Consider the following 16,815-nt stretch of genomic DNA (forward strand, 5'->3'; position numbering starts at 1 on the left):
TTACCGAGAGGCGGACGCGCCAAATCTGATAGCTTGGTTAACTTCTATGCTATGAACGAATACCACATTGTTTATTGTGTGCACATTAAATGTAACGTAGGCCATAAACGAGCACTGTTGGCATAAAATATAACTCTGCCGTGGACAAGAAGGCATGCTCGCTAGCCGCTTCGGGTAACACCCACCAAATCTCGCGAGCTTTGCGCTCCATGCCGGCTTCTTGTTGCATAGCAACTTCTAGCGCGTCCTTCCCAGGCTGCACCCGTGGACAAGCGCTCGGACCCCAGCTGTGGAAAGTTAAACTCAGGAAGGTGCTATGAGTTATGGGGGTGGCCTGTCGGCGGCTTGCCGCGTATCCCGCGAAGCACGGGAGTTTTATGAGCTTAAACAACGGGCAGCCGAGTTCTACCGAGCAAACGGGGTCCCAGTGCGCCTGGAGGAGGCGCTGAACGCTGTGTACTACCAGCGGCCACCGGATGTGTACGGAAGCCTGGTGAGTGGGCGGAGCTAAGATGGGGATAGGGAAATATATTGGCGACGGCGTTGGCCAGGGTGGATGCGAAGTGGGTGTTGAGATGGAATGGGAGGAAAGGATAATGGGTACAGGAACACAGCAGCGATCGGTGGGGAGGACGATGCTGGTCAGAGAAATGATGGGGAGGTTCAGGACAGAGGGAGTATTTGAATGGTGAGAGCGGATCCATTAAAATGTGGGAGAAAGGGAGGTAATAATCAGGATCACTGCAATTATGCGGCAAGGGAGCACCGAATTGTGTGCTAGGGTTAACTAAATTATTCAGAAAGGAAAGGCAAATGATGAGGCATAGCGCGGCACATTTTGCTGATAGTATTACTTCAGTTTGTCATTTTTACACATTGTAATATAGTCTGGGAAAATATTTCACCTCAGTAGTATCATTTTAAGAACCGAATATGGAAATAAGCAACTGAAAGATGACCAGTTAACCTTTGTGAAGCGCCTTCCATGCATGCGAACACATTGAAGGTCCGTCTGAGCTACAAACAAATGTTTTTGTTAAATTCTGCTGATTATGCAGCAGGTGGATTAGGTGTCAAATGCATGAAATCCACAATAATGTGAAAAAAGCTGCGGCCATGGATTCACATTATTCCGTTGGCCCTGGTAATAAGGCTCGGGAGATGTTCTAGAAAAGTTCAAGGGGAGGGATAGACATAGCATGCATGGGCAAAGAGAGCTAAAGATGTAATTTGAAGTGTTAAGGGAGAGGGTGACAAAATGACACATGGTGGGGACTGAGGTGTCAGGAATGAGTTAAAGAAGGAACAAAAAGACAGTTGTAAAGAGCGGAGGAGGCAGAAATGAGTTAAACTTAAAGTTTATTTAAGAAGTACTAAAAGACCCACTGGTGCTCAAACCTATGCGTCCAGACCAGATCAGCTCTACCGCTTCTCTGGTCTAGAACCTAGGTTCACAAACAACACATTCCACATTACATAATAAACATTCCACATTACATCTAAATGTTCTATGTGATATCAATAGAACTATAATGAAAGAAGAAGAAAGATATTACCACATGTATCTTTTCCACAATAAATAAAAAACAAAAATAAAACAAAACAAAGGAAAACTAATCAAAGATATAGTCATCAAACTTCTTTGGCAACCTAACACATCTCTTAAGTGGATCATGTAAACCATGAACAGACAAACTGGTACCAACATCACAATCAGAAACAGAAGAATCCAAAACAGGATCAGTATCTGAAAGAACAGTACTGCCAAGACAGGTCCTTGGGAGGAAAGATGGCGGCCGCTTAGTGGCCGGTGCAGAGGTGCGGTGAGGGTGCTGTATGTCTTTTGCCCGATGTCGGTCTGAGCAGAAGCAAAGTGCGGCAAGGAGCGGCAAGCAGCGGGGAAAGGAAACCGACCGCGATAATGCTGTCGGCTTTTACCGTATCTGTCTCGTTAAGGATACTTCTGCGGGGAGCGGTGTGGACGCTGGAGAGGCTCGTTGCTGGTCGAGGAGGCTTCTCAGTAACAGGAGGGCGGAGCCTGATGCGGCGCCGGCGGAGTTGGCGGAGCAGAGGAGTAACGGGAGCGGAGACTGCGGGAGTTGGTGGACACAGTTGCTCTGGGATCCAGCAGAGGTGGCTGTCGGCGGCTGACGGCGTTGGACGTGCATACACCCGCTCTGGGCGGCTGCAGAGACGGCTACTGGTTAGAGGTATGGCTCCTAAACAGAACCCGGGTTCCAAAGCAAATGTCATGAAGAAAAAGGGAGCGTTAAAGGGGGAAAATGAGAGCACCGCCCCCAATGACATTTGCGAGGATAGTCAGATCCAGCCCCAGTCCCAGCAAAAGAAAAGGCAGCAAGGTGTTCCTAAGACACCTAAGACTCGGCAGGCTGCTACAATTGTGGACTTATTCACAAAAGCGGGCAAGGAGAAAACCCCTAAAGAACTGGGAGTGGACATTGTTTCCAGTGAGATGCTAACTGTGGCTGCAAGTTTGGAAAATGATCCGGAGGCAGCAAGTTTGATAACCTTTAATAAGGGGAGCCAAAATGCTGGTGTGGGGCTCAGTGGCAAACCCCCTGGCATAATAATACCCCCAGAAGCAGTACTGGATGAAGCTATTGATGGGGCGACTGGCACTAGTATTGAGAAAGAGAGCGCTCCAAGTGAAGCCTTCTATTCTGTCTCGGATGGTGGAGCAGAGTGGTCTGAAGATGAGGATGAACGTAGCTCTTTTGTGGAATCAGAAAGTGACCCCGAGAACGATCAGCCGGCTACAGCCTTGAAACTCCAAAATGCCGCAGGGGATCTACGACGTGAACTAACCTGGGACCACTCCTCGACTTTACCACTGCAAGGTAGCCCTCTGCTGGAACAGACACAACTGTCTCTGTTGGAGACAATTCATCAAGAGATTTTAGCACACAGAGAGGAAACGCGTCAAGACAGTCAGAAATCCCAGGCCGCTATGAGAAAAATGCAGGGAGTGGTTCGGAAACTCTCTAGAGCTTGTGCTACCATGGGGGATAGAGTGTCAAACTTGGAGGAGAGGGTGGTGGCTACAGAAGCCGAGGTGGCAAAGGCAGTGGAGAAGGTGGACTCACAGTACTCCCAGGTTTCAGACATACAATGGAAGCTGGAGGAGATGGAGAATAGGCTCCGAAGGAACAACCTAAGAGTCCTGGGAATTCCGGAGGGGATTGAGGTGTCCGACATCAGGTCCTACGTCATTAAACTTTTTCAGCAAGCCTTTCCCGAGTTGTCCGGTTGGGACTGGCCAAATGAACTACAAAGAGTTCATCGTACCCCGTTTAAAGTCCGACGGAACGCTAAAGAAGGGGATAAACCCAGGGCGGTGCTGATTTTCCTTGGCAATTTTATCCTACGGCAGGCAATCGCAGAGAGGGCAAGACCTGATGCCAGGAGAAGCTGTGATGGGGTGTCGTTCTTTGTCCGCCCTGATTTTTGCCACGTGACGGTGGAAAGGCGCTGGCGCTTCCAGGACAGGAAACTCCAAGCCTACTTAATCAACCCAGCGCAGTTAAAAGTTATCAATGAGGGGAAAACACTGTATTTCTCTTCTGAAATTAAGGCCAAGGAGTATCTGGATAGTTTGGGCAAATAGGCTTTACACGGGGATATTATATTGGTAATAGCGGGTGCCTCTAGCTGAAGGATAAGCTGATCCACATGCCCTGCTTCTGTTTGTAGCTTTCTCACGTTTTGTATATCTTTCGGGCACAGTTTAGTTTTAAGAGAAGTATATTGTTGTCCTCACCGCAAACGCTGCACTTTCATCACATGCACAGTTTAGTTCTGTGCGCCTCGCTGAGTGGGGGGGGGGTGCAGGGGGGTTGGGTTGCAGAGGGGTTGGGTGGGGGGTTGGGATTGGGAGGGAAGTGGGAGGGTGTGGCAGGGAGAAAAAAGAAAATGGGAGAAAAAGTTGCATCAATGGTATTGTATTTGTGGTTGTTTTATCTGGTTATAACGGGTATCTAAGGAATCTTGGAAGGCTTAAGATATATGGTCAATTGGAGGATCGAATTAAAAGTAAGGATGGCTGACATTAGAATTTGTACAATGAATGTGGGTGGACTAAATGATTGGCGGAAGAGACAGAAATTGGCATATTTTGTTAAATTTAATAAGATTGATGTACTATGCCTCCAGGAAACCCATATTCCTTGGTCAAAGCGGAACCTGATGGCTATCAATGGGTATGAATTGGGCGCCTGCTCATCACAATCCTCTACAGTTAGGGGTGTTGCTATATTGATCAGGAAATCTTTGGGAGGTGTGAAAAGGACAAAGGTGGATAGCTGTGGTAGATGGGCTATAGCAGAAGCAGAGATGGGCTTTACTTTGTGTGCAGTGTATGGCTCGAACGGCGATGACCCTGAGATCTTTAACCATTTGGAAATTGAACTAGCTGGTTGGCCTGCACCGCTCTTAGTATGTGGCGATTTTAATATCTCTGCAGACTGGGTTAATAATGGGCAGTATGCCGGGCGTAAACCTAGGGTGTTTAGGGCCATATACGCACTTATGGACTCACTCGGATTAGTGGATATCTGGGGGACTAAGGAGCCCCAAAGTTCTGGAGTTACTTATTTCTCAAATCCAGCCCAGAAATATTCTAAATTGGACTACTTCTTTATCTCTACCCCTGAAATTAATAGAGTCAGCATATCCAGCTACCAATGTTAATATCCGACCATAATCCTTTAGTAATCGTATACCAAAGAGAGAGGTGTGAAAGGGTAAGGTCCACTTGGTCCTTTGAGAGGAGGCTACTGGAAGAGACCAGATATGTAGCCCATATCAAGAGGTGGCCGGATAATTTTTTCGCTGCCAACAGATATAGTTCCTCTCGTAACGTAGTGTGGGAGTCCTTTAAAGCGGCATTCAGAGGTGAAACAATTAGCATTGCAGCCAGGCTGAGAAGTGAAGATAGGATTGAAGAAATGAATTTAGTGAAGAGGTTAGCAAAAGTAGAAGAAGAGCACATTAAGGATATCACTCTGGGGGGCGATGGCAGTAGCAGTCATAATACCCTATCAGCAATTTAGGCAGAACTGCAGAGATTGATAACTCAAAAGGCGATAGGGGAATATCAGGCCACTAGAACTAAGAGATATGAAACAGGAGAACATGCAGGCAGAGCCCTAGCCCTTCGATTACGTCAAGAGAAGTCAAAAAATGTCATCCTAAAAATAGTAGAGAGTGGTAGGGAATTCACAGGGGCTAAAGAGATTTTAGGGGTATTCAGGAAATTTTATCAGGGATTGTATCGTGGAGAGGTTTTGGATATGAGACAAGTGGATGATGTCTCTGATATAGGACCTCGATTGGACAAGGCACTTCAGGAAGAGTTGGATAGGGATATCACGGAAAAAGAGATCAAGGCTGCCCTACAGGAGCTAGCCTCATTGAAGGCTGTCGGCCCAGACGGCATTCCATTAGAAGTGTATAAGCGTATTGAACCAGAAGTTATGCCGTTATTAATTGATCTCTTCAATGGAGTAATATGCACCGGGCAGATCCCGGATTCTTGGAAAGAAACTAACATTGTGATATTTCATAAAAAGGGGAAGCCTAGGGAGAACCCGGGGTCCTACCGGCCAATCTCATTGATCAACGCCAATACTAAGCTTTATTCAAAGATCTGGGCTTTGAGGTTGGGCAGGATTATCGGCGGTCTTGTTTCCCCTTGGCAGCATGGGTTTGTCCCCGGACGTGGCACTACGGATCATACCAGCAGGGCAATAGCCTTATTTGACGCCCATGCTGCCACGGGAGGTGAGATGGCCATGATCCTGCTCGACGCAGAGAAGGCGTTCGACCGTGTGGATTGGAGGTTTCTCTGGGGTATCTTGGAAGGCAGAGGGTTTGGACAGAAAACCATCAGAGCACTTAGAGCAATGTACTTAGAGCCTAGGGCCAGAGTCACAGTTATGGGGGAGAAGTCTGACCTGTTCTCCATAGAGAGAGGAACGCGCCAAGGGTGCCCGTGCTCTCCGATCCTCTTCTCTATTTACATTGACCCCCTCATTCAAGCCATCTTGGGTAGCCCAAGGCAAAGTCCGGTGGTTTTTAATGGATTCGAAAACAAAATCCTAGCGTACGCAGACGATCTCGCTGTTTTTTTCAACAAATCCCCAACAGGCAATGGTTGTTCTGTCTGAGCTCACCAAACAGTTTGGTGCTTCCACAGGGTATCTATTGAATGAGGCAAAGACACAAATTATTTGTACAAAAAATATAGTAAAGAACGACTCCAGATATGTTGATGCAGCAATTTATTTAGGAGTGAAAATTAATGCTTCAGTAGGGAAAATAGTCGAGGAGAACTATATACCGCTTTGTAAATCCATAGAGACTGATCTGAGAAGAATGGATGGGCTGCATCTCTCATTGATCGGGAGGGTTAATGCGGTCAAGATGACAATGTTCCCTAAGATACTATATCTCTTTAGGGCAATACCGCTACTCCTGGATGAGAAAATAATTAAAAATTTGGAATCTGTCTGTATTAGATTTATTTGGCAATTTGGGAAAGTAAGGCGGTCTACAAATTTATTGTCACTTCCAAGAGAAAGGGGTGGGCTATCTTTGCCAAATCTAAGGTTGTACCACTGGACCTGTCTTTTATCACAAATGTCGGTACTTTTTCAGACAGAGGCATGCTCGAACGAGGTAAATTTTGAAGATCAGCAACCCCCCTCTATTTATGAGTTGCTGTTAGGTAGGAAGGCGATGGGCCTAATGCTCTGTGAAGTGGACCGTAGATTTTATAAGAAAGCCAGGTATAAGGTTATAGACAGTGTTTGGCGGGTGTGGTCGGCCTGTCGAAAGCAGTGTAACATCCCAAAGATTAATCCTTTCCTACAGATTTACAACTCGAGCCTCTTTTCAAGGATAGGGGCAGATAGGACTTTTAAAATCTGGAGGGGGTTGGGCATCAAGACTCTGGGAGAAGTAATGAATGGAGATGTAGTTGTAAGCTTTCTGGCCCTGCAAAATAGGTTCGGAATCCCCTCCAATCATTGGTTTGTTTATGGTCAACTGCTTAGATCTTTGAGGGGACTCAGACCAAAACCATTACCTCAGGATAACTGCCCGCTTTTGGAGGCCTTGACTAAAGGTAGTAAAAAAATTAAGACTTTGTATAATATACTTCTCTCGGAAGTGCAAGACGATGTTGAGAAAATGGAAGCAGCATGGTCTAGGAAACTTGGGAACCCCGACGTAGATTTAGACCTGGCTCTACTATTGAATAAAAAGATCCTTAGAGTCTCAAATTTACGGGCCCAGTATTATAAAACTGTCTTTAATTTATACTACACACCCTCTAAACTGTTTTCTTGGGGTCAGAGGGATGACGATACCTGTCCTAGATGTGGGGCTGGACAAGCAGATTTATTGCATATGTTTTGTAATTGTAAACTCTTGACCCCTGTGAAGACTGAGATTGAGAAGCTCTGGGAGGGGCTGCTAGGAAAAAAGATCGTCCTATCCCCTACCTTAGCAATTACGGGCATTGATTTTAATCAAAAGCTGGGGAAAGAGGAAGAAGCCCTCGTTTTTATCTCTGTGGCCGTTCTTAGGATCTTAATTTCAGCAGGGTGGAAGGATGTGGTGGCTCCGTCCTTCCAAATGTGGCTTTCTAGGTTTCTGGGAATCCATAATATCGAATCGTGCCTGTACGAACAAAAAGGGGCGAAACGAAGAGAGTTTGGGAGGAAGATCTGGGCCCCAGTAACTAATTGGAGGCAGAATAAGCTCTAATTATTGGAGTTTCTTATTGGTTTCTTATTCTATTATCTGCTTTTATCTCTCTCTCCTATTTGATGAACAGTTTTTTTTGTTGTTTTTTTTGTATTGTAAGATAAGATGTATTCGGCTATTTATTACCTATGGATTGTATTATTGTACTGTTGTTGATACCCGATGTAGGATTATCCTTGTTCTTGATTGGATTAATTTATTAGTATCTGTATTTTTTCCTATGATGCACTGTAAAATCCCTAAAAAAAAAAAAGAAAAAAAAAAAGAACAGTACTGCCAAGACCATCAGTATCTGAAAGAACAGTACTACCAAGACCATCACTAGAATGAACGGGCCGCTCAGACCGTAGTGGACCACAGGAAGAAACATCAAACCAGATATCATCACCATCTTCCGTTTTACCAAAAAAACGTTCTTGACCAGGTTTAAGAACAACCACAGAACTCTTGCTCCACCACCCCTTGCCTTTAAGTAAAACAGTAGATTCAGTGACATCTTCAACTTCAAAAGGTTTTGTGAATTTCAACATACCTTTAGGTGTGAAAGAAGGATTGATAACTCTCACCCAATCACCAACATTCAAACTTTTGCTTTTACAATGATGAGAATCATCATGATAGGACTTCCCAGACATACGTGCGGAAGCTATGATGTCTCTGGCTTTACCAACAGAAGTTTCAAAACTTTCCGTAAAATTGTTATTATTCTTTAATAGAGGCATAAACAGAGATCTTGCCTGTCTACCTATCATTAAAATGTAAGGAGATACCCCAGTACAGGAATTGGGAGTTAAGTGATAACTCCAAATCTTTTCTTTTAAAAATTCAAACACATCAATTTTACTCTCTAAAGCAGCTTGAATACCTTCTTTGAAAAATCTATTAGCTCGCTCAATTTGACCATTAGAACGAGGACTATAATGAGGAGCCCTTTTAGCAGACACACCACATTTTTTCAAAAACATTAGCATCTTACTAGAAATAAATTGAACACCATTATCAGACATAATGGAGATAGGTGCCCCTTCAATCCTGAAGATTTTATCCAGGAAACGTATAACCTCATCAGTACTGGGATGCTCAACAAAAGAGTAGTATAGCCACTTAGAGAAGTCATCAATAAGAACTATTAAAAATCTTTTCTCTCTGCCAAGACACTCATAAGGCCCTGAAAAGTCAATAGAAAGCTTTTCCCAAGAACCTGTAGGACCTTCAACAATCGACAACGGTTCAGTAGACACCTTCCAGTGCTTATACGACTTAACACACACTGAACAATTATCAATGAACCTTTCAACAGAGGCATCCAAACCAGGCCACCAATAATGACACTTAAGTCATTTCTTTGTTCCAGAAACACCAGGATTTCCAGAATGTGCTAAACTGATGATCTTATCTCTAAGACTAGCCGGTGGAACAAACAAGTCTTGTCTTAGTAAAATTCCATTCTCAATAGACAGTTCCTCAGCAACTTGTGCAAAACTTCTCAAAGGTAATTCTAAATTCTTTACTGAAGGTCATCCATTATTAACATGAAATTTCACCTTGGTCAACAAACTGTCTTTGACAACATGATCATTCCATTCTTTCTCATCATTACCAAAATTGCAAGACTCCACAGCATCTAAAGAAGCCACCACACACTCATGTTGATCAAAAATGTAATCACAAAAATCATTAACTGGAGGTAATCTAGATAAACAGTTGGCAGTAAAATTCTTACCACCAGGAATATGCTGAATCTCAAAATTGAACTCCTGCAGCTTAGCTATTAACCTAACCAACCCAGATAAAGCCTTACCACTCCTGACACCATCCATCATATAAACAGAAGGTTTATGGTCCGTCACCAACACAAAAGGTCTTCCCCATAAAAAATTCTTACATTTTTCCACAGCCCACACACAGGCTAGGGCCTCTTTTTCAATTGTACTATAGTGAACTTCAGCCCCCCTAATACCTCTAGAAATGAAAGAAATAACCCTTTCTTTTCCATCAACAATTTGCGTGAAAACAGCACCCAATCCAATAGTGCTAGCATCAACAGTAACAAATGACTTCCCTTCAGGATCAAATGTTTTAAGACCAGGTGCTTTAGCAATAAGTTTGATCACATTTTGAAAAGCTTCATCATGAACATCCGTCCACACAAACCTTGAACCTTTCTTGAGTAGTTGTCTAAGTGGCTCAACAACAAAAGCATAACCCTTTACAAACTTGGCATAATACTCACTTAACCCAAGAAATGAGCGTAATGCATCTTTATCTTGTGGCTTGCTAGCATTTACTAGATTGCTAATGATATCCTCTTTAGGAAAAATACCATCCGGAGTGATTTTATGACCTAAATAGTTAATCTCATTAACCAAAAACTTACACTTTTCTTTACTAACAGTCATGTCTTTGCTGTTTAAGGTGTTCAAAACTCTTTCCAAAGTGAAATTATGCTCATCGATGGTTTTAGCAAAGATAAAAATGTCGTCCTGAAAAGACTGAACACCTTTCACACCATTGAATAAATTCTCAATTAACTTCTGAAAAACGCTGGCAGCCGATGCCAGGCCAAAAGGCATTCTCAAAAATCTGTACAACCCAAACGGAGTAATAAATGCCGTAAGATCTTTAGAATTTTCCTCCAGAGTCACCTGATGATTGGCTGGTTTCAAATCAATGATTGAAAAAAAATTTGCACCATTGACAGCCGCAAGCATTTCTTGGATTCTAGGCAAAGGATAAGTTGCTACAACAATGTTTTTGTTAAGAGATCGAAGATCTACACACAACCTGATATCTTGATTCTTTTTAAGAGCAATAATAATTGCCGAAACCCATTCAGAGCGGTCAGTTGGCTCTATGATACCCTGGGAACACAGATCATCCAAATGTAATTTAAGTTTGTCCCTCACCCCCAAAGGTACCATCCGAACTTTTTGCTGTACAGGTAAAGCTCCTTTTTTGAGTTTAATCCTATGTGAAAATCCTTTGACTTCCCCCACCATATCTTCAAAAATGTTCTTATATTTTAGAAGAATGGAAGACAATGGACTCTCTAAAGAAACATTATTAACAGGCATATCTCTCAATTGAATAGGACGATCTGACCCAGGACACAGATTCACACCAAGCTTCCCTAAATCATACCATCCAACAATATTTTTCCCATCAATTGCCACATAAATTTTGGTAAATATCACACGAGTCTCAAACTTCAAAGAAACCTAACATTTTGATATCAAAATTGCCAAAAGCTTTGGGATTATTATCCGATTCAGTAAGGTTAACACCCTTCCAATTTTCATTAAAAAAACATCTGATAAGATGGTCACTGGTGAACCAGAATCCGCCATAGCTTCAAAAGCAACATTACCAACATGAACCGTCCCTAAAGGAGCTTTGAAAGGAAGAGTGACACTATTGACATTACCATTAAATGCATCATCATAAATAGTGATGATTAATTTTTGCAAATCATCATCAACATTTGAAATACTACTAACAGTGGGATTAGCATTAACACCTTTCCTTGGAGTTTTACATGAAGATGAAAAATGACCAATTTTCCCACACTTAGTACACTTTTTCTTTAGAGCAGGACATTCCGAAGAGTTTGCCAAATGCGTTTTAGACCCACATCTGAAGCAACTCAACTCTCTACTAGTTTTAAAATTGCCCCTATTACGCATTTGTACAGCACAAACAGAGGAATTACTTGAAGTTTTGATTTCATCAGCAGCAATAACTTTAGATGACTCAATAGATCTCTCTATCCCTTTAGCTAAATCGATTGGATGTATGACATTACAACGCATGCTTTTACCACGCATGCTTTTACATCGCAAGTTTTACAACGCATGCCTTTACAACGCATATCGCTTTGGGGTGCTGGATAGTGAATAGTTTAATTTACTATTCCAACTCCAGTCCCCGTGGATAGTAGGGAAGGTGTTGGATAGTAAATTAAAACTATTCCCTATCCTAGAGCGCCCCCCAGCGCAATGCGTTGTAATGGTTTGTGTTGTAAAAGTTGCGATGTAAAAGCATCGCGTGGTAAAAGTTGCATTGTAAGTGATGTTTCCCAATCGATTACCTCAGCTAAAGTAGGATTACGACAAGCTAAAAGTCGTTCCTGTACTTTTTTTGACGCACAAATAAATACAAATTGATCTCTTATGGATAAATCAACATAAGATCCAAATTCACAGTTGGCTGCCAAAACTCTTAAAGCTGCCACATAATCTTCCACAGACTCATCAATGGATTGTTTCTTTTTATGAAAGGCATGTCTTTCAATCATCACATTAGGTTCATCTTCAAACTGTTTTTCAAGTCTTGCCACAGCTTCAACGAACCCGTTCCATCCATCACCACCTCCACTTGGTGGCGCAATGGGCACAAGGTTCTTAAAAATTTCTATTGCAGCTGTATCTAAATAACTAAAAAGAATTGCTTTTTTCCTTTCAGCAAAAAATTCAATACCATCAATGGCAACAATATAATTCTGAAATGTTTCAAACCACTTTTTCCATCTCAATTTTGGTTTTCCAGGAATTTCCGAAAAGATAGAAGGCTGATTACAAATTTGAGATGATGCCATGTTAAACACTTAAATAAACTAAAATGTATCTATATTAAAATGTAATAAGATACAAATAAAAAATTAAATGAACATATCACTGAAGCAAAATATATTGAATAACCTTTAAATTGTGTGCAAATCACAGCTGTAAAGAAGATGTGACATGCACTTCAAAATAAGCAAGTGTGCATATCACTGCAGCAAGTAGAACACAAATGAAAAATGCTTAAAAAAACCAAAACTAATTAAGTGTGCACATCACTGAAGCAAGTACCTTTAAGCAATCTTTAAATTGTGTGCAAATCACAGTTGCAAAATGTAACATGCACTTCAAAATAAGCAAGTGTGCATATCACTGTAGTAAGCTGAATATTTTAAACACTTCCCGCTTGCCAAACTTTCCCTTGAAAAATTTCCCAGAACTACTTATAATAAAACAGTTAATAAGTGTGCGAATCACTGAATCCGCCGGTAACAATCTGTGGATAGGACTCTTAAATCAGCCCCTGTTGTCAAACACTGCCGTAAACCTCCATACACGACCGCTGGCAAACTCGTAAACACTCCCAAAATGGCCGCGACGTTACGTGCTGCATCAAACGCTGCATTTCAAGATCAACGATGCGTTCCAGGCAACTGTTATCCGCTGACGTCACTGCATTCACAGACACACAGCGTGGAGCGCGCAGATCAGAGGCGCGAGCAGCCCAACCGTCGAAAGAGGCACGAGCAGGGAAAACAACTAGCGACCTCAAATCCTTTCAAATTATAAAGTCCACAGTACCTTTAGCTTCAGCAGAAAACGCCGTAAAGAACTCCCATCACATTACCAGGATAAGCGGATCACGCCGTGAATTCAATGTTATATAAAAGTTCAAGTCAATTCAAATTTATAGACGCTCAGCAACACAGTGGTTCTGTAAATAATTAAATAAACCTTGTCGCCAATGTAAAGAGCGAAGGAGGCAGAAATGAGTTAAACTTAAAGTTTATTTAAGAAGTACTAAAAGACCCACTGGTGCTCAAACCTATGCGTCCAGACCAGATCAGCTCCAACCGCTTCTCTGGTCTAGAACCTAGGTTCACAAACAACACATTCCACATTACATACTAAACATTCCACATTACATCTAAATGTTCTATATGACATCAATAGAACTATAATGAAAGAAGAAGAAAGATATTACCACAACAGTGCTGATATGAGGGGCAAACAGGAATGTCGCATGGGTGATGGGAGAAGTGGTGCACAATGATGAAAGGCTCAAATTGAAGTTGAAGAGGCTCAATAGCATACAGTTGAGGTAACTAGAAAGAGCAAGGGGGGACAGAGTAAGACAGGTTAAAATGACCTCTTTCGAGGTCATTGGAGGCATGTTTCAAGTCCAGGACTTTTGTGCTAGCCTAATGCATTTTGGATGTTTTTATTTAACTTCCATTGAACCAATTAGACTAACACACCAAGGGTGTCGGGACCTACCTCGGTTGCAAAGATGCCCTGTACCTGTGCTACGCTACGTGGACTTATGGCCCAAACTCCTATAGGCCTACAGCGGGCTCTGAGTACCTATAATGATTTTATGAAAAACTTAGACCTAAAAATAAATACCACTGAAACTTTTATAATGAACTGTGGGAGGGGCGGAAGGAAGCAGAGGGACATTTTCGTAGAGCAAAAAGGCAGAAACCACTACAACATATTCCTACTTAGGAATATTAATTGATCAAAGGGATCGTGGTGTCAGGCCATTAAAGCTGGGAAACTTCTTTTCATGAGAACGAGGACAGCCCTAGTTAATTTCTCACAAAAGCTAGGAAAGAGGCCCCCAGTAGAGCTGATTAAAATCTACAAAGCTAAGTGCGTTAGTACAGCTATTTACGGGCCGGAATATGGGGATATTGTGATGTAAACTAAATACAGAGGGTTGAGAATGCATTTTTGAGGTATTTATTGGCTGGTCCACGATGCACATCAACTTATATTTGCCACACGGAGTTGGGCCTACCATATATAACAGACATAATAAAGGTGCAATCAGGTTTATAGTGGCACAGGATCTGGACCACCTTAAAAACGACATTCAGCCGCCAGGTGTTAAATGACAGTCTTACGTTAGAACACGCTCTAGAGTCAGGTGGTTGAAATACATAAAATAATTTGACTGATTTAGGCCTGCCTGAATACTGTCACAATCCTTCCTATATGGGTACAATCTCTAGAAAGCAAAACAATGTATGAACCACAGGGAGGCAAACAGATTGGTCAGCGAGGCATCAAAGTCTACGGTTCAAAGGAACCAACTGATGCGCTCTACCCTCGCTATTCAACCATACTTAACATATACAACAAGAGGGTATGACAGATTTGTTCTCACACGCCTCAGGATCGATGTATTTCATTCTTTGGTAAGCTTTCCGACCATAAACGACTGGTCTAAAACCTTACCAAATTGTCCTTGCGACGGAGTCTCGCCCCAATCAACAATCCACATAGTATTATTTTGCAAATTTTCTCGAGAGCTGAGGATGAGGTCGATTAAACCCATCTTGAAAATCTGGGGTATGAGGCAATGTCATCCGGCCTACCTTGCATTGCAGTTTTTAGACAACAAATGTTTTGTAAGACGCATTGTTTTGTTTTTGAAACGCACGGTTCGATGTAGGAAACATCTCTGAACTTTGTCCTAGTTTTAAAGTATGCTTCCAGATCTTAATTCTTAACCATTTTTAAACCGGTAATTTTGTTTACATCTTGAAAATTTGAGGTACGAGGCAATGTCGTCTGGCCCACCTTGCCCTGCAGTTTCTAGATAATGAACGTCCTGTAAGAACAATTATCTCATTCTTGAAATGTATGATTAGATGTAAGAAATAGCTCTGAACTTTGTCCCTTTATGAAATATGCACCCGGGTCTTACTTTTTAAATATTCTTAAACCTGTAAATTTTATTTGAACTTTTTATGTTAATTCCCTTTTATAATCCTTTTATAGTAGTGGCAATATGAAATGTTAAAAACTGTCTTCACGTTTAAATTAACTTTTTAATGACTATTGTGCAATAATTGTGATATGGTACTGAAAAAATGTGTGCTTTTATGGGGGGTTTTTGTGCGCAAAATTGTAAATAGAATAAAGCTAAATTTGAAAACTTGACTAACACACCTGAAATAAGTGGTTTGTAGGTGAAATGTTCAGAACAGGAAAGATGTCAGTGAGGACCTGGCTCCAGAAGGTCACCCGTAAGAGTGATGATGTGAGATTAAATGGAGAGAGAGACAGTGGAAGGATGTTGGGGCCCAAATGTCCCTTGCCCGGTGTGCCTGAACTGCATATATCTGTGATCTTGGTTTTTGATTTTTTGGTCAAGCCACACACTAATCCTCTTTTCAAGTTGATGTAAGCCCGGTCTTTGACAAAAATCAACTCTGGACTTTGTTCTGAACCGGGTGGAGTGCCTCAAGCATACTTTCATAGTGAAAGAGGATTACCATCCCTGTTGGTTTTATACATGGAGCACAAAGGTGGCAGCATGCCATGTTTTACGAGTCACAGTGACAGGCCTTTTTACTAGTGAGACAAAAGTGCCTCCTTACAGGCTTATCCAGGTAAAACATCTGCTTACGATGAACCTGGAAACCAGAACTCTGACATCCCAGGCATTGTACCTGTGCATGTGTGCTAGGATTGATACAGTGCTATTCACAAATGATACAGGCCTGCGGGTTCCATTTTGAAAGCCCTCAGCCTGGATCAGAGTAGAAGATGGAGGAGAGGTTGCTTTCCCCAGACAGCATATGTGTATTGCCATGCACATCCTGATTCTGAGCAAGGAAGAAAGTGTCCACCCTACAGCAGGATTTAATTGTGGGACGGTCTGCCATATTTGATCCTGGTGAAGGGTTTGCCTGACAGAGATTCGCTAAACAAGAGCAGCAAAGGAATCACATTACTGCTGAACTGGGCAGTGTGATCTTCTTCTCTTATCCCTGTTGTAGCTACCAGGACACCTGGAGCAGTATGCTCAAATGATAGTCCACACAGAAGCAGAGATAAGTGCCTGCTCATAGCCCTTATGCCCTACAAGTGGACTGCCTGACTCTGGCACTGCTTAAATGTGCCATTGGGTCAGGACCTGTTCGGAAGACCAAGTGATCAGTGAAGTACCCCAGGGGTGCCTTGTGAAAAATTGAGGTTGTCACCAGGAGACACTGCCTGCCGAAGATAGTGTCTTCTGCTGCATCAAAGAATCATCACCTGCGGGTGTGTGGCCATCACGTTCAAGAAGAAGGGCCAGGTACTAGCCTCAGTGCCAGAGTAAGCCACCATCTAAAGCCAGCCTCCAAGAAGAGTGCCACCAATAGAAGCCTGTGCTCCTGCAGCGCCCCTCCAAGTAAGACATTGTGCTGCTGGCTGCCATACTGCTCAATGGAGGACAGCTGTGTGCTGCCTG

General features: G+C 42.5%; 1 protein-coding gene across 1 annotated transcript in view; it reads left to right on the plus strand.

Annotated features, from left to right (window-relative positions):
- Nucleotides 1–251: 251 nt before the first annotated feature.
- ENO4 (enolase 4) overlaps nt 252–16,815 on the plus strand; it is a 578,809-nt gene continuing 562,245 nt past the window's right edge. Inside the window, 1 exon segment of the mRNA XM_078643902.1 lies at nt 252–493. Within this exon segment, the coding sequence (XP_078500028.1) occupies nt 317–493 (177 nt within the window). The 5' untranslated portion in view covers nt 252–316.

Source organism: Lissotriton helveticus, chromosome 5_1 (assembly GCF_964261635.1).
Source record: "Lissotriton helveticus chromosome 5_1, aLisHel1.1, whole genome shotgun sequence".
NCBI lineage: Eukaryota > Metazoa > Chordata > Amphibia > Caudata > Salamandridae > Lissotriton > Lissotriton helveticus.